At 43.6% G+C, this 18,228-nt stretch overlaps 6 protein-coding genes across 6 annotated transcripts; 3 read left to right on the top strand and 3 right to left on the bottom strand.

The window, feature by feature from the left end:
• The first annotated feature begins 1,759 nt into the window (after positions 1-1,759).
• EAE97_006557 (uncharacterized protein) lies at positions 1,760-4,383 on the top strand. The gene is made up of 2 exons (XM_038877070.1): positions 1,760-2,346; positions 2,418-4,383. Exons 1-2 carry the CDS (start codon positions 2,054-2,056, stop codon positions 3,883-3,885), a joined length of 1,761 nt encoding a protein of 586 aa, XP_038732002.1. The 5' UTR covers positions 1,760-2,053; the 3' UTR covers positions 3,886-4,383.
• A 9-nt stretch (positions 4,384-4,392) lies between these two features.
• Positions 4,393-5,468, bottom strand: EAE97_006556 (uncharacterized protein; the record flags this gene model as incomplete). The annotated part of the gene is made up of 2 exons (XM_038877069.1): positions 4,393-5,338; positions 5,434-5,468. The coding sequence occupies 2 exons, from the start codon at positions 5,466-5,468 to the stop codon at positions 4,393-4,395; spliced, it is 981 nt and encodes a 326-aa protein (XP_038732001.1).
• Positions 5,469-8,895: 3,427 nt separating this feature from the next.
• EAE97_006555 (uncharacterized protein) lies at positions 8,896-11,329 on the top strand (the record flags this gene model as incomplete). The annotated part of the gene is made up of 4 exons (XM_038877068.1): positions 8,896-8,907; positions 9,099-9,264; positions 9,317-9,428; positions 9,484-11,329. 4 exons carry the CDS (start codon positions 8,896-8,898, stop codon positions 11,327-11,329), a joined length of 2,136 nt encoding a protein of 711 aa, XP_038732000.1.
• A 705-nt stretch (positions 11,330-12,034) lies between these two features.
• Positions 12,035-13,165, bottom strand: EAE97_006554 (uncharacterized protein; the record flags this gene model as incomplete). Its single annotated transcript, XM_038877067.1, has 3 exons — positions 12,035-12,710; positions 12,797-12,878; positions 12,961-13,165. 3 exons carry the CDS (start codon positions 13,163-13,165, stop codon positions 12,035-12,037), a joined length of 963 nt encoding a protein of 320 aa, XP_038731999.1.
• Positions 13,166-13,636: 471 nt separating this feature from the next.
• On the top strand, positions 13,637-15,141 carry EAE97_006553 (uncharacterized protein; the record flags this gene model as incomplete). The annotated part of the gene is made up of 3 exons (XM_038877066.1): positions 13,637-13,785; positions 13,838-14,291; positions 14,371-15,141. The coding sequence occupies 3 exons, from the start codon at positions 13,637-13,639 to the stop codon at positions 15,139-15,141; spliced, it is 1,374 nt and encodes a 457-aa protein (XP_038731998.1).
• A 247-nt stretch (positions 15,142-15,388) lies between these two features.
• On the bottom strand, positions 15,389-17,695 carry EAE97_006552 (uncharacterized protein). The gene is made up of 2 exons (XM_038877065.1): positions 17,370-17,695; positions 15,389-17,281 (listed from the first exon to the last, which is right to left on the bottom strand). The coding sequence occupies exons 1-2, from the start codon at positions 17,403-17,405 to the stop codon at positions 15,641-15,643; spliced, it is 1,677 nt and encodes a 558-aa protein (XP_038731997.1). The 5' UTR covers positions 17,406-17,695; the 3' UTR covers positions 15,389-15,640.
• Between the last annotated feature and the right edge of the window lie 533 nt (positions 17,696-18,228).

The following is an 18,228-nucleotide window of genomic DNA, read 5'->3' as shown; positions in this document are numbered from 1 at the left end:
GATCAAGAGAGTTTATTACTCTACTGGCAGCTATATGTGCTGATGGGACAGCTCTCCCTCCCGCTCTTATTTATAAAGGAGACTCAGGGGATCTACAAAATACATGGGTTCAGGATGTAGGGGAGAAGGATAAAGCCTATTTTGGAGCCTCAAGCAATGGGTGGTCGTCGAATGCTTTTGGCCTATATTGGCTTATAAACGTATTCGACCCTGCTACACGTCGAAAAGCAGGTGGAAGATATCGTCTACTTATTGTCGATGGTCACTCTAGTCATGTCAATATGGAATTCCTTTCAAAATGCGATGAATTAAAGATTATTGTCTTAATTCTCCCCCCTCATTCTACACATCGACTACAGCCTCTCGACGTTGGAACCTTCGGTGCCCTTTCAACGAATTACAGTACATTATTGAATGATTTGATGCACAATAGCGGGGGAATTGTTGGTATGACAAAGCGCATGTTTTGGGGCATATTTAAAAAGGCTTGGGAGCTCACTTGTACGAGGCATAATATCTTACGATCCTTCGAAAAAACGGGCATATATCCTATGAATAGGAGTCTTACGATCGACTGTATTGCTCCGGAAGCTCCTTCTACGCCACCTACATCATTTAAAACTCGCAGGGATGCTCTTGCTACACCGTATACGTCAAAAGCGATGCGTAGAATGAAATTAGAATTTCGTCGCGCTCCCACCCATGAGATCACTTTAAAGCTTTTTAAGGCTGCAACTACATTAGGAGCTGAAGCTTCTATACAGGGGCATAGATCTAAAGGTTTAGAAGAGGCTCTAAAGCTTGAAAAAAGGAAAAGAGCTCGTTCAAAGCGTTTAAATCTCATTGGAGAGGAGGGGAATGGTGCGTTTTTATGGTCACCCTCTGCTATTATTAAAGCTAGAGCGTATCAAGAAGATAAAGCACTTAAAGAGGAGCAAGAGAAGGAAGCTAAGCTTCAAATAAAAGCTGAAAAGAAAGCTGAGAAGGAACGGAAGGAGATTGAGACGAAAGAGAGAGTATTGCAGAGGGAGGTTGATCGTCAGATTGCACGTGATGCGAAAGAGGAGGTTAAAAAGACTCTAAAATCAACGAAATCTCCAATCAAAAGAGATAAAAAGTTCCCCAAAGCTTCTTCTACTATAGATCTAACATCAACAAAGACTATAGAGCTCTCTGATGCTGTAGAGGCTAATAATTCGAAGGAGAAGGAGGAGGAGGTCATATTGCGATCTAGTAGAGGGCGAGCACTACGAGTTCCATCGAAATTCAAAATCTGAAGATTTTATTATGTTTTTAGATAGTATTATATCTTGTCATTTATCAATTAAATTGCTAGCTCTTTATCTTATAAATTGGAATTGTTATTAATTTTTAAAGTGATTCAAAATGGGTGATCAAGATCGTGCATATAGCAGGGACGTGCACGTAGTAGGGAAATCGGTTACCTGGGAATAATTGTGGGGTTAGCGAATCGGCTAGTCATGCAAAGTAAGCAATTAGCCGCGTTTATGCTCACCTTGCATCATGCGTACCCGACGGGATTGGCTATCGAAATTACTTCGTCAGCTTCCGCGGAGTCTAAGCACTACAGGAATGTCAAATATACAGTGCGGCGATTTCATAACCCTTTTCTTGCACAAAGTTTTAGAAGGAAGGATTTGATCCCAGATCAACTAGCTCTTCACGATAAATCTTCAACCAGAGTTTGCCGATGGTGATTGCGAATGGTACGATACTTCACCTCGTAATCGTTATCGGTGCGAAAGAGAACTTAGCAATGTGGAATATGGATCGGTACCTGATCCTTCAAGTCAAACTCTATACGCAATTCAGCATTGTCCATGCCCTTAGGGCTGACACTTGCTCACACGATGAATAACAGAACTTACGGAATCTTGTTTAGAAGCGGTGACGATTAGAGTTTGGTAGGGAGAAAAGAGTTGCCATAAATATGATGGCAAGACTTAAGATTTCATTCCTGTGGATTATCGATTCGATGATTTAGTGAGGTACTTTCTCTCTGTGTCTATAACCAATTTCTGAATCAAAAACAATGCTTGCACAATCACCGTTTGCTCTGGCTGCAACTGTGGCCCTGTTCGGATTTCCAACAGTGACTGCCGCGCCGGCGAAGAGATCTGACGGATCTCTTGAACCAAGAAGTAATTGTCACTACCTCCCAACGGATCTTCAGTGGCCTAGTCTTGCAAACTGGCAGCAATTGAATCAATCTATCAATGGGAAACTCATCCTCGGAAGACTTTTGGCTCAAAGCTGCCACAATTCCGACTATGATTCAGCCGAGTGCACAGAGATAGAAAATACTTGGACAGCACCACTTACATAGTAAGTCCTGATTGGTTTTCCAAATCGACGAATATGTTGGTCAAAAACCTAAAGCTAATTCGAACATTAAGTTTCACGGATCCAGTCAATGTTATGGCACCATACTGGCTTAATGATTCTTGCAGTCCCTTTATTTCTATAAATGCGACATGCAATCTAGGAAATATTGCTTCATATGCCATCAACGCCAGCAGTGCTGATGATGTTATTGCCGGTTTGAAATTCGCAACGGAGAATAAATTACGAATCACAATTAAGAATACTGGTCATGACTACATCGGTAGATCCAATGACGAAGGATCCCTCGCACTATGGACTCACAACCTCAAAGATATCTCGTTTCTCAACTATACCGGCACTAATTACACTGGCCCTGCGGTCAAAGTTGGAGCTGGAATTCAGTTCTTTGAAGCTTACAAAATTGCTGCTGAGAACGGTCTGCGAGTTGTGGGTGGCTTTTGCCCAACTGTAGGCATGGCTGGTGGATATGTACAAGGTGGCGGGCATGGTCCCCTCGGAGCAACATACGGTCTCAGCGCGGATAATGCATTAGAATTTGAAGTTGTAACCGCTGATGGTCGCCATCTCATCGCTACTCCTACGGAAAACTCGGATCTCTACTGGGCACTTAGCGGCGGCGGGGGAGGCACATACGCCGTGGTAATCTCGTTGACTACGAAAGTCCACGCTGGCGGTATAGTTGCAGGTGGATCATTTACCATCAACAATACTGGTGATGCCAGGTACTGGTCCGCAATCGAAGCTTGGCAAAAGCACCTTTTGGTTCTAGACCAAATACCAGGCTTTACCACCGTTTGGGGCTTCACGAGCGATGCATTCAACCTTGCATTTGCTACATTGCCGGGGGGAAATGCCTCGACGATGGCCGAAGCATTAGCTTCGTACAAAGAAGAGATTCAAGCAATGAACCTAACATTTGCAGCATACGAAACAAGTGATAGGCCAAACTTCTACGACCACTACGGGCATTACACCGGAAGTCTTCCCTATGGACCTTATACGACAAATGATATTATTGGAGGACGGTTAATTCCCCGCTCGACCATCCAAAATAATGTCACTGATCTAATTTCTGTTTTCAAAGACATTATCAGCACGACCAGAATCCCCGCAACATCTTTACGAATCAACGGAATAGCCGCTAACGTCACACATTCTCGCGTTGGGAACCATGTAGGCTCCAATGCTGTTCTTCCTGCATGGCGTGATTCTCTCTATTGGCTAAACGTTGATGTTGGCATCGATGCAGCAGCTTCAAGAGAGACAATAAATCAGATTCAAGCTCAAGTGAATGCATTCCAAGACCAGTTTAAGGTCCTGACCACTGGTGGCGGGTCTTACATGAATGAGGCAACATTTGATAATCCCACATGGAAGGAGGATTATTATGGTGAAAATTACGATCAATTGCTGGACGTGAAGTTGTCTTATGATCCAAATTTTGTTTTGTACGCTCATACGTCTGTTGGGAGTGATCTTATGACTGTAGCTTCGGATGGGAGATTATGTAAAGACTGATAGGCATGAGAGACATTCGCGTTGGAATAATTACATAGATAGTGGTGCACTTCCCCAATTGCAAGATAAACGAACGATGTGATAGTACTTTAATCAGTACTAAACAGGCATCCTTTTTGGTTGGAAGCCCCGTGGAGAGTGATGTGTTATCTCGAAGAACATTCCCCGCAAGTGCTAAGAGAAAGATACAAAGATTTTTGCAACAGCCAGTAAATTCTCAGGACTGCAAAGAATTTCCTGCAAGCTATCTGCTGATCACTGACTATACGAGTATGCAAGTACTTTTCATGCATCGTGCGGCACAAGTTCAAGGTGTTCAGTAGTCCGAACTGATAGACTAAAAATGAGCTTTCGATGTTTGAAAAGAGTTTAATATTCCAAACTATTCGAATAATGAACCAATCAAATTGAAAAAACGAATACCTCTAATTATTACACCGCAGGTCTAACTATAGAGACACTGCGGTTGGCTAGCTCTCAACTCCACGCAAGAACAGGAGAACAGAACTAGTAGTACGACCCAGAATTAGGCTTGTGTGGGTATTTCAGATGAAATTCCTTCACAAGTTCCTGAGCGCCTCCAAAATTCTCCGCCGAATAATATTGATCATCGTGCTTATGGCCAACCCATTTCGCCTTGTAACATATCCCGCCATACACCCATTTAGAATCCAAAATTTCCTCGACCTCATACATGTTCTGATCGGAGACCTCGGCCCTAGATTCAGATACAACATCTCCATCTTTGCTGTTTTCTGCGCTGATTCTCTCATGATAGTTACTTGAATCTTCTAAAGGACTATCCAAAGACGCGAGAGTCTTGAATCTTCTTTTTTTCTTCCCCATCTCCTTTATTTCTGTGCGAGCATTATCAATAACTCTTTTCATGGCAAGAAAAATGGCAAATCTCACTTCCTCAGAAAGTTGATCAAGAGTTTTGCTGAATGATGTTACCCCCAAGTCCCAAATAATCGTATCGATAAAAAGCTTGCGGATCAAATCCCCCTCTCTCGTATGCTCCCAAACATAATGAACATTTTCAGACTCGGTTAAGTATTCCTTTTCGGAAGAGCCCATACGAGAGACCTTCTCGATGCAGTCATTTTTGAGAGTCGGTACTTTAATCATGTCCGCGAAGATGTAGAGTCGTAAGAGAGTGCCAACATGAAGTTTATAGTCATGGCTAGTTTTCGCATCATCAATCGACAGAGCGAATTCAACTTCATCTTGTTCGGCCTCGCCGATTTGTTGCGTGTATAGCCACCTGAAAAATAACTCGAAAACTTCAACATCGACATCGGCAAGTTTGATTATGCCAGTGGTGGTTTCTTCAAAGCCGGAAGTAAATGCAGCCTTGAAAAATGGGGAGAAGTGGCAGATAAGGCTTTTGTGTACACCGAAATCCTGCAGGTCCTTTCCGACTTTGGCATGCACGACCTCCCGTCCAATGGATCTGAAAACTTGTTAAATTTATCTTCATATGGTGTTGATGATAATATGAATCGTGTGAATCATGTAGAGCAAGGTAATACTGAGAAGAAGACTTACTTGATGACCACTCTAGTGAGTTTATTTTCTTCCATCATGAAGTTTATTTGATCCGACTGGATGGGTGGATCAGTCTGGATTGTTGCTGTGAATGGTATAGGAAGTCCAAGATGATGTTTCAATGAAGTATCGAGAACTTAGATTGATTATAAACGAAAACTAAGAAAGTAGTCGCTTCAGAATCACTTTTTCTAGATCACTCTCGACCTCACAGACCCGCTCAAAATAGTTAATATGTGGATGTGCTTGGAAGAATCGCATCTCGAAATATAATTTTCTCGAAACAAAGCAGAGAATCGAGAGGTGCCCATCAACTTCTCGCAAAGTGCAGAGATGCGTATATTGACGTGAATTGGAAGAGATCAATGGTGATGGTTTGCGAAACTGTGAGGAATGGGTATCTTCGAAGGTTTGGAACAAGATCATCAAGCCGAGGTGTTAGGAGAGAGATTTTGTGTCTTTGCAATTCTTCAACAACTTCATTGTAGCTTAGAACTAATTTCATAAGATCAATTAGACTCAACGAGGAGAATTGATTAAGTTCGTTTTCTTGATGACTAGAATATGTACCTACATTCATGTTTGGAACCACAAATTCCAAAGATTCATCAATAGCCGACAAAATTTCACCTTCCTCAAAAGCCATATATTCCAGAAATAAGTAGAGAAGATCTTGAATTCAGGTACCAGCATAGGTTCATCCTTTGCGCAACTCAGAATCTGAGAATGTGTAAGAATGTGTAAGAGTGCGTGATGTCATGCGAGTTCCTAGAAAACGTAGAAGCCTAAGACGTTTCTATGATGTAGATTTAAATAAGGTGCATGATGGGCTTTTGATGACACTATAGAAGTTCCAAAAAGGGATGAGACACAGTCTTCAACTACATTATAGGACAATACTCGAATGTATCAGTTTCGAGACAAGCTGCCAGAACTTCCTAATAAGCGCAAGATCCTTCACCCAGGCACAATGACTTGTCACTATTCGGTGCAAAATCCGGTGCAGAATTCAAGAAGCAATAGAAAACAAGACTTTTTGTTCCGATATTGCAAGCAAAGACTCCTCTGTCGCAACTTCACGAGATTCTTCTACTCCTTGCTACCGAACAATAAATCATCCCTTGACACTGGATGCCAAATCAGCTTCAAATACCTATCTATATCTTATTTTGAATATAAATGAATACTGATAGACACCCAGATGACGACTTAAAGATCAATTATCATTGAGAATCGAAAGGGGCACATCCAGGTAGACATGCACGTCAAATTTGATTATTCCAATTCCAATAGAACAATGGATAGTTGTGAACCACAAAGGCACAGAAAGTTGTGATGTAACTGAGGTTCGTGTGGTTACATTGAAATGAGATGATATTTGCGGCACTCGAATTTTAGACATTGATTTAAGGATGCGGATGGGGATGGATAAGATGTGTCATTATAAAGTTTTCGATCTTGCGGTAGAATTCCGGAGACCCTGAAACAAAAGATACACTAGTTCGGGCCATTGGATGCACTGCTATAAATCAAAATCCAACTGACATGCCTAGATAAGCATATCATCTTCCTCCTTCTCGACATTTGTAAGGTAGGTTTCGATATTCCACAAAGGATTGCTTAATGCAACCCAAGTTTTATGAATAGCAGCTCTAAAGTGTCTTCTCATGGTGGTGTCAAGTTCATTCAAAACGAGAGTCGGTATGGGATCGGGTACAAAGAGGCTGAGTTCTTGAGCCGTTTCCTAAACTATCATGTCGACTATGAGCTTGCGAAATCTGTCATGTTCCGTGATGTTCCCCCAAATATATTCTATGGGCTCGACAGGGGTCACTCCTTCCCAAGTTCTCACACCGAAATCCTTGAGGTCATTTCCAACGTGGGTATGAATCATGGCATAGCTAAGAAGTCTATACTCGATCAGCGAGTATTCAAAGATAAAGATGAAGAAGAAAGACCTTCTTATCCGACTTCTCAGACACCGTTGCAGACATTTTGAAGTGAAGATTATCTTCAGTATAGAAGTACCAGTATCTTGACTCTTTAATATTTTCGAAACTTCTCTTAGCGAATAGAGGTTTAACGAAGCACTACCTAGGTAGTGGGTGTTTCTTGATCGACAGAAGTTTGGTAATCGATCTTGGCCGAAAGTTTCCTCTACGGGGGCGAAGAGATCAAGATAAGCGCAAATTCGTGACTAGGACGGATAAAGGAATTTGAGTACAGCTTGCTACCTCATCTGAATACGGAGAAAGCACGAAAGAAGCAGAGATGTAGTGAACAATGCTCTCCACAATCTCCTTCACGCCACACATTTTCTTCTGGATTTCTTGGATTGGACAAGGGACCGGAGAATATAAAGGGAGCAAAGGAATCACAGGCTAAAAATTGGTGAATATCCGTTTGCCAGATAACACAGCCATGCAAAATGGATATCAGGTGTCTGAAGTGGATAGGACTAAGGAAACATTAAGGCTAATAGGTAAGAGGGGTGAAAAGATCTCCCTCTCTTGTTGAAAGTTGTATATACCTAACCTCATTCACTTACCACCTGAAATATATGGTGGGTAGGTATTTGATGTCTCTAATAATAAGTTATGAAAATCCACGTTTTCACTTGCGCTTGCAATTACCAAGGTATGATACGCCCACCCACGTGATGTTAGTGACTGCCTAGTACCCATTGTATGTTGAGGTTTTGAGGCAGTGGTTCCCTTCGACCTATAATGCCACTTGTCGTTTAAAAAAATGTATGAATGCAGTGGAGATGATGATATCTGTAACAAGATAACCAGCTCCTGCTCACCCGATGTATCATATCTAATCGATAGTTCTGGATTACTATGTGATGATACATATGGGCAAATGGTAAACAGCAATGGCAGTGAAGACATTGAAGGGGGTTGTTCAACCTTTGATCACTCTTGCAATCTTACTGTCTGGCCGACCATAGCTCTGGTGATGGTTTGAAATGGTATACGGAGAAGTATAGGTATGCAAGATTATATGGAAGTAATAAACCGTCCTACAATATTATAATATTACCTACTTAGGTAACAATTACAATTTAAATAATAACAAATTACCGTCTCGTCTTAAATTCTGTTATAAATTGCTGAAATTAAACTTTCTCAAGTGAAGTCTGGAGCTGGAGTGACGTTCGAAGTGAGGTTTGATGTCAGCAAAGTGTGGCTCCCAAATCAAGCTGAAGGTTGCAGGGATGTTGTCTTCCTTAGGTTTCCAATTTGGTTGTGAGCCGCGCGAAAGAGATTCACTCAACTTCAATCATCAAAAAAGGTACCTACCTCCTCAACCAAACCCTTACTACATACCACCTTCCTTTACTTCCGTTAATTAATCTTCTCCATCTTACCTACTTGTTCCGACAAAGAAAGCGCATAGAATAATTCACCTCTTTACGCCTTCCTTATCTAACTGTGAATCACCACGATCTTGTGAATTATGGCCAATCCTGTAAGTGGAATACCATTTCAAACATATCCTTCAATCGTACAATCTCTTTTCAACTTCCACTGCTCCTCTACTGTCTCATTCAATCGAACATGACTCTAGCAAGCTCTTCCGTTGTCGGGAGACGACCCACTTACTCTTCCGTTTTTCAGAAGTTTCCAGTACATCCCAGGCTAACAGATCCAATGTTTCAGCAACGACTCCCTCCCCAACAACCTAGCTATAACCAAGCTTATATGCCAAATGGTGCTGTAGCAGGTCATACCGGAATCCCACCTGGAGCTACTCCTTTACTCCCAAACAACGGTAGAATCATACAAACTGGAGGTGTGAGAGTTTTGTGTGTGGCAGACGTACGAGGTGAGCTTGACCTGAAGATTTGACTTTTCAGGCAACGCTGACAGCTCGAAAGGAAATTTAAGATCACTCAATGAACTCGCAAAGCAAGCACGCGCAGATCACATTATTCATACAGGAGATTTCGGTTTCTATGATGACACCTCTCTCGATCGCATTGCAGAAAAGTGAGCTCAGCATCCAGCTCAGCACTATACATCATCCACTAACAAAATTGAATAGAACCCTCAAACATGTCGCTCAATACTCTCCCTTGATCACAGAAGCTACGAAAAAGGCAATCGCAGCACCGGGCGGTCCAGTAAAGTCGAGATTCAGTCCTGGCGACCTTCCACTTTCCGAATTACCACAGTTCCTAAATGGCAGTCTGAAGCTTGATGTACCAGTCTACACTGTCTGGGGTGCATGTGAAGATGTGCGAGTCCTCGAGAAATTCAGATCGGGCGAATACAAGGTTGACAAACTACACATCATTGATGAGGCACGCTCAATGCTTTTGGAAATTGGAGGCGTTAAGTTAAGACTTCTCGGACTTGGTGGCGCAGTTGTCATGCACAAACTTTTCGATAATGGTGAGGGCAGAACCACAATTGCTGGTGGGCAAGGAACCATGTGGACTACATTACTTCAAATGGGAGAGCTGGTAGATACCGCCAATCGTGTATATGATCCTACCGAAACCCGTGTATTTATTACCCATGCGTCACCAGCTCGTGAGGGTATTTTGAACCAGCTTTCAGTTACCCTCAAAGCCGACTTCTCAATATCCGCAGGACTACATTTCAGATACGGAAGCTCCTACAACGAATTCAGTGTCAACCCTACCTTGGATCATTACCGGGGTAAGCTCGCAGCATCCAAAGCTTCCTTCAATGACGTATGGGAGACAGTCAAGAGCGAAGTTCAACCGGCCATTTCTCAAAACGAAGCGCAACAAAACCTTCTTAACAACGCACTTGGCATTGTAGAGAAGATGCCAAGCACCGCACATGGAGGTAACCCATTCGGCGGCCCCGTTGGCGGTTCTAATGCCGCTACTTTGGGTCAAGTTGACGAAAGTGCTTTCAAAAATATGTGGAACTTTAACTTAGCTGATGCTGCCTTTGGATGGCTGGTTTTGGAAGTTCAAGATGGGCGTATCGGTACCGAAATGCGAGCTCAGGGATTCAACTTCGCTCATCGAGGTGCAAAGCAACATCCAGGTCACCAACAGCAACAAGCACAAGCACCTGCGACCGGCTCTGGAACACCTGGATCAAGCCAAAATCTTGTATCCTCTGCACCACCTACTGGGCCAGCTCAGCGTTCACCTGCCGCACAACCTCCAGCGCAACCCTTCGGCCAACGAGGACAAGCTCAACAACAAAGCAGAGCTCCACCAGCTGGTCCTGAACGTACCGCAGAGTCGCCAGCTCCATTCCAAGCCAAGCCTGCCACACCACAACCAGCTCAAAACAATGTTGTTAACTTACCATCTGCCAAAGAGGATGAGAAGACTCCCGCGACCACAAATGGTACAGAAAGCTCATCCCCAGCAGCTAAGCCTTCTGCCGAACAAATTATTGGTCTCTTCGTTATGAATGTAAACTCGGAAGATCACGTCCGCGATTTGTTTCACGACGATGACAAGGCAAAGATTATCCGAGTCGATAAATGGGGTGCATCCAACAAGGTTGCCGTCTTCAAGACAACTCAGGAGAGAGACGATGCTCTAGGTCGTCTACCTGCAGAGGTCACACAACGCAGCAGTGAGGATCGCTCAAGACCTTTGGTAAAGTTATTCCAGGCTAGAGACAATACAAAGTCTTACTCTTCAAGCCGTGGAGGTGCCGGCAGTTGGGGTAGCAGCAGAGGTGGAAATAGCAGTGCTCCCCGAGGTGGTTACGGAAGTGGGGGTGCTAGCGATAGCGAAGGTGGTCGAGGCGGTCGGGGCGGTCGAGGTGGATCTAGCCGTGGGAGAGGAAATGAAAGAGGCAGAGGGGGACGTGGCGGACGAGGTGGCTTCAATAAGGAAGGTGGAGCATCCCCTGCTCTAGCTTCAGCTACACCAGCAGGAGGTGACTCTTGATCAACGATAATATCGGACATCATACATCACCAGTTTTCATTATTTTCTCGCACCAAAAAGTCATGTTTCTCGTACAGTACATCTTCTAAACGGTCACTTATTGTGAACAGAAGATATCTATCTTGACAGAGGCTCAGCCATATTACTATTTCGGCTTTTTTTTCGTCCTCATAAAAATATTTAAGGTACCGGAGTGGAGTTAAAAACATTTGCTCACACTTCACGGTTCCTACCTTTATTTGTGTGCAGGCGATGATGGCTACTAGCTCGTTCTATTTCCTCTGCATCTGTACTTTTGATACGGGTAGCTTTGAGTCGCATCATATCATGGATCTCATTATGGAATGAGATATTCCGAACGAATCTATGAATAGCGCTGCACATGTATTCTAGTCTTTGCCTTAAATTTCCATAGGGGAAACATGAGAATTGAAAGGTTGGTGGTTGCGAGGTGTCAGAACGGGTTTGGTTGTCAAATGATTGCAGACGCATAGAAAACATCAATTAAAATTTAGTAAATGTGTTTGAAATTTCCATTGTGATATTTGCAGTTTATGGTATCGTACAACAATGTGTATATATATTCTACATGGTGGAGTTTTACAGATCTTGTAACATGATTTACTTGAGAGTCGGAATGATTCAAGCTCATAGAGACAATACCACATCGAAGCGGATGTGTAGCAGATGTAGTCATTCCCTTGTCTACTTCTCTAGAGGTTTAATGCCCTTATGGATTGCTGCAATTCCACCTGTCAAGTCCTCCCATCCTTTTCCAGGAACCACAAATCCGGCTTCCTTGATCATATCCCTGAATTCCTCCTGTTTGGGGAACTTCTCAATACTCTCTACCAAGTACTGATAACTATCTCTATCTCCCGCCACCAATTGGCCAATCAATGGTATCGCCGAGAAACTCCATTGTTTATAAATGGCATTAAACAACGGATTGGTCACATCCGAGAATTCTAAACAGGCGAAAAGTCCACCGGGTTTCAATACACGGTGCGCTTCCCGCAACGCCGCGGCTTTATTTGTGAAATTACGGATTCCGAAGGCGACGGTGTAGAGATCTAGAGAATTGGAGGGTACCATGGGCAGAGACTCGGCGTTTGCGAGCAGGAAATTGAGACGCGGTGAATGGGCATAGGAGGTTTGGAGAGAGCGTTTGCGCCCTTCGGCTAGCATCTCAGGGTTGATGTCGGATATGGTTATGCTGGAGGAGGGGGATTTGTTGATGTTGGTTGCGTGGTCGAGGAGGCGGAAGGCGATGTCGCCGGTGCCGCCGGCTATGTCGAGCATTTTCCAGCCTCGGGGAGGGGAGGAGGTAGAGGAGGTAGGAGGGGTGAAACCGGGGTTAATGGAGCGCACGAAGTGGTCTCTGGGGATGGGATTAGTAAATGGAATGTATACATGTGGAAAGACTGTCTAGATTAAATAAAAGAATGTAAAAAAGAATAAACATACTTCCATAATCTGTGAATCCCCAATGACATAAAGTCATTCATGGTATCGTACGAGGCTGCCACATTACTGAAGACTCCCGCGACTATTCATCACGATGTACGAATTAGCTTTCGTTCATGCAATCTAATCGCTGCTCCATTGATTATCGAAGCCATTGAACACACCTCTAGCTTCCTTCTCCGCCTCCGGCACAGTTTGAAATCCAAAATGTGTGGTTCGTCCATTATCACTATTCGATGCACCCGCAGACGATGTTTGTGTCGAGGATGAATCTGCTTGACGTATCGAACTCGAAGTGGAAAAACATCTCGAAGCGAATTGAGATCTAGCGGACCTTGTTAAAGGTCTGAGTGCTGATCTACAAGCCATTTTGAAGTAAATGACTATGATTTCGTGGTAGGTACAAGAAGTAGACGGGAATTATGAAACAATGGGAATACAAAAAGTGCCCCAAGTCTTTCCAAATTCCGATAAATTTCTCGCCTCGTCAGCCTTGCCAAGTTTTTTCTCCGGCTAGTGGTTTGATGAAGAAGGAAGCTAGCGAACAAGGGATGGGAGTGGATCGGTTATCGACGGCATTACCCCAGATTTCAGCCTTGGTCCCCAGTGTTTTAGCACGGTTGGAGTCCCCAGTATCTGTGTTGATCTTTCTTGTGCCGGACGCTCTTTTTGTTTTGTATTTAAGAAGGTACCGGTTGGTATTGAAATGATGCTGAAGATTTCTTCTTTATGTTTTCGAATCAATTATTGGAAACATTCAATTTGCTGCTTGGGAATGTTATATTGAGATTTAGGTGTGAGATTGTTGATTGATCACTGAAGTCAGATAAGCAAACAATTATGAATTCACAGAGAATTGGAGGATGTCTTTTGTGGGGAAGTAAGAGGGGAGGAATACCTACATCTTCTTTGAGAAGCAAAACTCATGGAATATGGTCGTCAAGATGCCATTCTACAGTGGGACCAAGTCAGAAACCTGGTTCTGCAGGGTGAGTTTCGATTGATTTGAAACAGAGCATCAATTGCTAATAAAAAACATAGAGTACGCTTCCCCGGAGCAGTAGACAGTAAATTTACTTCCTCCCTTTCTTTCGAACACCCCTCTACCTACACCGCTATCCCTACCTACCGCACCATGTCCCCCGATGGCGACATTCTCGATCCATCTGCCGTTCTCCCCTCCGATGAAGCTGCGTTAGAAATGTATCTCAACATGATAAAAGTATCTATTATGGATGTTATAATGGTCGAAGCACAGCGACAAGGTCGATTGAGCTTTTACATGCCGAGTCAGGGCGAAGAAGGTACTTGTGTGGGATCGGCGGCAGCGCTGGAGAAGGACGATGTGATTTTCAGTCAGTATAGAGAGGCGGGTGTGTTTATGCAGAGGGGATATACGCTGGAGGAGTTTATGAGTCAGTTATTCGCCAATAGGAAGGATAAAGGGAAGGGCAGGAATATGCCTGTCCACTATGGAAGTAAGGAGTTAAATATTGTGAGTTTTCTTCTGATATTGCCCAAACCTGTCATGAAAAATGAGAAGGAATACAATCCAAATAGCTAACAAAACACAGCACGCTATCTCCTCTCCTCTCGCAACTCAAATCCCCCATGCCTCAGGAGCAGCCTACGCATTAAAACTCCAACGTCTCCAAAATCCCTCTCTCCCTCCCCGAGTCGTAGCCTGCTATTTTGGCGAAGGAGCCGCCTCAGAAGGAGATTTCCACGGCGCCCTCAACATAGCCGCTACGCGCTCCTGTCCCGTGATCTTCATCTGCCGCAACAACGGGTACGCCATCTCCACCCCCACGCTCGAACAATACCGCGGCGACGGCATCGCCAGCCGCGGCACCGGCTACGGAATCGACACGATTCGCGTCGACGGCAACGACATCTGGGCCGTGCTCCAAGTGACGAAGAAAGCGCGCGAGCTGGCGCTCACCGATGGCGGACGCCCCGTCCTCATCGAAGCAATGTCCTATCGCATTTCCCACCACAGCACCTCGGATGATTCCTTCGCGTACCGTGCGCGCGTCGAAGTCGAAGATTGGAAACGCAGAGATAATCCGATCACGCGGCTGCGGAAGTACTTGGAAAAGAGAAATGTATGGGATGAAGCCAAGGAAATCGAAGCAAGGACGAATATTAAAAAGGAAGTTTTGAAGAAACTGAGTGAGGCGGAGAAGGAGAAGAAACCGCCGATAAAAAGTATGTTTGAGGATGTGTATAAAGAGATGACGCCCGAGTTGAAGAGTCAGATGGAGGAATTGAGGACGGTGATGGAGGAATATCCAGAGGAGTATGATGTGCGTGAGTTTGAAGGGGGTATAGGTAGTTTGAAGTGAGGGAATGGACGATTTTGGAAATGTATTTTGTGAGAGAGGGAGGAAGGGAGTGGTTGCATAGATGAGATTATGGGATTATGATTGTAGAATTGAGAGTACATTAGCATTAGCACTAGCACGCATTAGCGAGAGATACAATAGATACCTATCTAGGTACTTGAGGCATAGCATTTGCATTTACAGAAACTCCTCATCGTGCTCACCTACTTCAACATGACCATCGTTACTCGGATACTTTTATACAAAATGTGAGTATATTAATCTTCTCTGATGGTGCTCATAAAATCTATCTATACATAAAATGTTAATAGACTTTATACCCTCATATTCATAAACAAAACAATGTCCGCTGAGAAGCTATCCAAACTCCATCCTCCACCCACGCAGCCGCTGAAAACGCCTTTTGTCGTTAACTGATGACCAAACGACCCCATCAAGTACGCCTACTTTTATACCTCCAAAGAAACATATCCACTAAAAATATCTACCAAGGATATTTCTACTTCCTCGCTACCCCCGTAACAAGCAAGGAACCACTCCCAACCTGTACTTTCCACCCCTCTTTAATCAACATTCTCGCTACTGCAGGTCCTAACTTCCCTTTACCACCTTCACTATGATTTCCCACACCCGTTACGATTTTAAATCCTTCTTGTGGTCCCGCTCGTATGTATCCACCGCCGAGTCTCCTCCGTTCCTCTGAGACCCACCACATGGTGACTTTCTCTCTTGCAATTCTCACTGCGTCCCGGACTCCAACTCCGTGTAAATCTATACCACCGTTCCAGCATTGACTCATGACTAATTCGTCCGCTGCAGCACTTTCAGCATCTTTAACACGGACGTTGGCATCTCGACCTTGTTGAGAGTAATAAGCTGCTGCGCCGCCCATCAGAGGGTTAGATCTGGATTTTTTGTATGCAGCAGATGCTTTTTGGAAAGCAGTGTTGCGGGCGTTGATGTGAGGGCCTGCATCTGTGGAGGGGGAGAGTGGTGTACCAGGATTAGACGAGGTGGAATGGGTGGGGTAGATGGCGTTCAAAGAGTATTGTTTTGAAGCGGATAAAGCCGTAGGTGAGGGATCAATAATGAGGGGCGCATGTCGAATTTCGAGTTGAAGGTTTGGTTTACCAGATTTGGAGACGGGAGTCGATATGAGTGCATTTGCCAATTCGCGTGCATTGGCTGTATATGGATATGTCATTTGAGTGAGAACGAGTATATAGGAGGGCTTCACTGAAGGAAAAGCTTCCCCTAGCTCCATTGCTTGAACTTCGATTATTGGGTCTTCCTCTTCCATATCAGTGGCAGGGTAGTTTTCGATAATTGATAAGATTGTCGCTTTGACAGATGCTCCATTATTGCGGTACAATGAAGTAATTTGTTGCATCGGTAAGCCGGTTCTAGTAGATAGAAATTCGACATCTTTTCTACCCGTCTCCCATTTACTCGCTTCAGCAGTAAGGGGCGAGTCGTCTGTAATAGAACTGCTTTCAGAGGCTTCAGTCTTTCGACCTTTTCTCTTCCCTTTTTGTTTGCGGGTTTTGGGTGATGCGGAACATTCAGAGAAAGCTTCAATACCGCGTCTCCTCGATCCTGTTTCCTCGAGGAAGGATAAATTGAGCAAATCCTCGATTGCCAAATTAACATTTCCTTTGGACTTCTTTAGGGAATATTTGACATCAAAAGGCTTCAGAGTCTTGAAAGTTGCAAGCAAGAAATTCTCTTGACTATCCACATCCATTCCCTCAAGAGAATCCGTAAAGTCGGTCCCCTTATAAGTATCTTCATTGCCGGGAAAGTCCAATCCTTCTAAAAGATCTATTGAAGACGTTCTTCGACTCAATGTATCGTCTGTAGAACTACTCCATCCAGGTACACTTTTACTACTTGTGCTCGCATCATCATTTCTGCTATTGCCATTCTGCGAATTTTGCTCTGCTGAAGTTTCCCCTCTATTTGTGTATGTTCCGCCCCAAGTTCCACTAGGATCGAAGCCAGTAGCTTCTTCAAACTCTGCATCTTTCCTTATCATGTCTAAAACCATGCGCGCAGCCTCAATTTGCTCTTTATCGGAAAGATCGTAATCTGCAATTATTGCACGAAATGTACTGTTATCGAGTGGGGGACAATATTCTGACTATGTAATTTGTCAACAACGCATACAACACAAAAAATAGAAAAGTCAAAATGAATTGAGATAGTGAATGAATTCAAGAATTACATACCTCCATTTGAGCCAGAAGCTCTTGAGTATTCACCATAATTGCGGCAATGCAAAGCAAATTTCGATGCTGGTTCTTCTCTTCCAATTCCGTATGCAGACACAACACAATTCACTCTTTTTTCTATCAATAAACTCTTTCTTTCTTTTTCTTTCACTCAAACCAATATTCAGGGAGATTCTGTTGGAAATAAATTGTTATAAATAGATGTAAGAGAAGCAAAATCATAAATATGTAACATGATTCTATGGGAGATTGACATTTTCTGTGGTATTTCTCAAGTTCAAGTAGATAGGTAATATTAAAGTTTTTGTTCTACTCACTAAGGGAAGAATGAAGTGGTGGGATTTCGAACGATGACGAAGTCATGAGCCGAGAAATCAAAGGGCACCACATATCGAAGCTGGCTGACTGGCTATCTTATCAGCGAGGAGACGCTATATAGGGGTGAAATATTAATAAGCAAAATTGACTGAGTGACGGCATGGATTCATGCAACATCGAGACCTTGAGACTTTGATGTCGATGACAACTTTAGAAATCTCTCTCGAATACTCTCCAGCTTCGTTATCATAATAATCTACCGTATAATAGACAACGAGAGTATCTCCATGTATCTTCTGGTATGAACCAAATCAGAGTCTTCTCATGAATTCCATGAGTCCGTGCATTCACCATCATATCAAGCGTAGGGATGACGAACATCGCAACTACTTCAATGAGAGGAGAAGCACCTTCCAATAATAGAATGATGCCGATTGATACAGTGGCAACATTATATGTGGGATATGAAACTTAAGAACTAACAGAACTTCCACGGCTTTCCTGGTCAAACTCAATTCATGCGTGCTGTCTTTCACAA

The sequence above is a fragment of the Botrytis byssoidea genome, assembly GCF_014898295.1.
Source record: "Botrytis byssoidea strain MUCL 94 chromosome Unknown BBYS_012, whole genome shotgun sequence".
Classification (NCBI taxonomy): domain Eukaryota; kingdom Fungi; phylum Ascomycota; class Leotiomycetes; order Helotiales; family Sclerotiniaceae; genus Botrytis; species Botrytis byssoidea.
Note: the sequence above shows the minus strand (reverse complement) of the source record. Positions and strands in the feature narration are given on the sequence as shown.

Bases quoted from the DNA above. Each gene is read 5' to 3' on its own strand.
- EAE97_006557 (XM_038877070.1), top strand. From the start codon at position 2,054: ATGCTTGCACAATCACCGTTTGCTCTGGCTGCAACTGTGGCCCTGTTC. The intron at 2,347-2,417 runs GTAAGTCCTGAT...TCGAACATTAAG, and splicing joins TGGACAGCACCACTTACATA to TTTCACGGATCCAGTCAATG.
- EAE97_006552 (XM_038877065.1), bottom strand. From the start codon at position 17,405: ATGGTGAATACTCAAGAGCTTCTGGCTCAAATGGAG. The intron at 17,282-17,369 runs GTATGTAATTCT...CAAATTACATAG, and splicing joins AGCTTCTGGCTCAAATGGAG to TCAGAATATTGTCCCCCACT.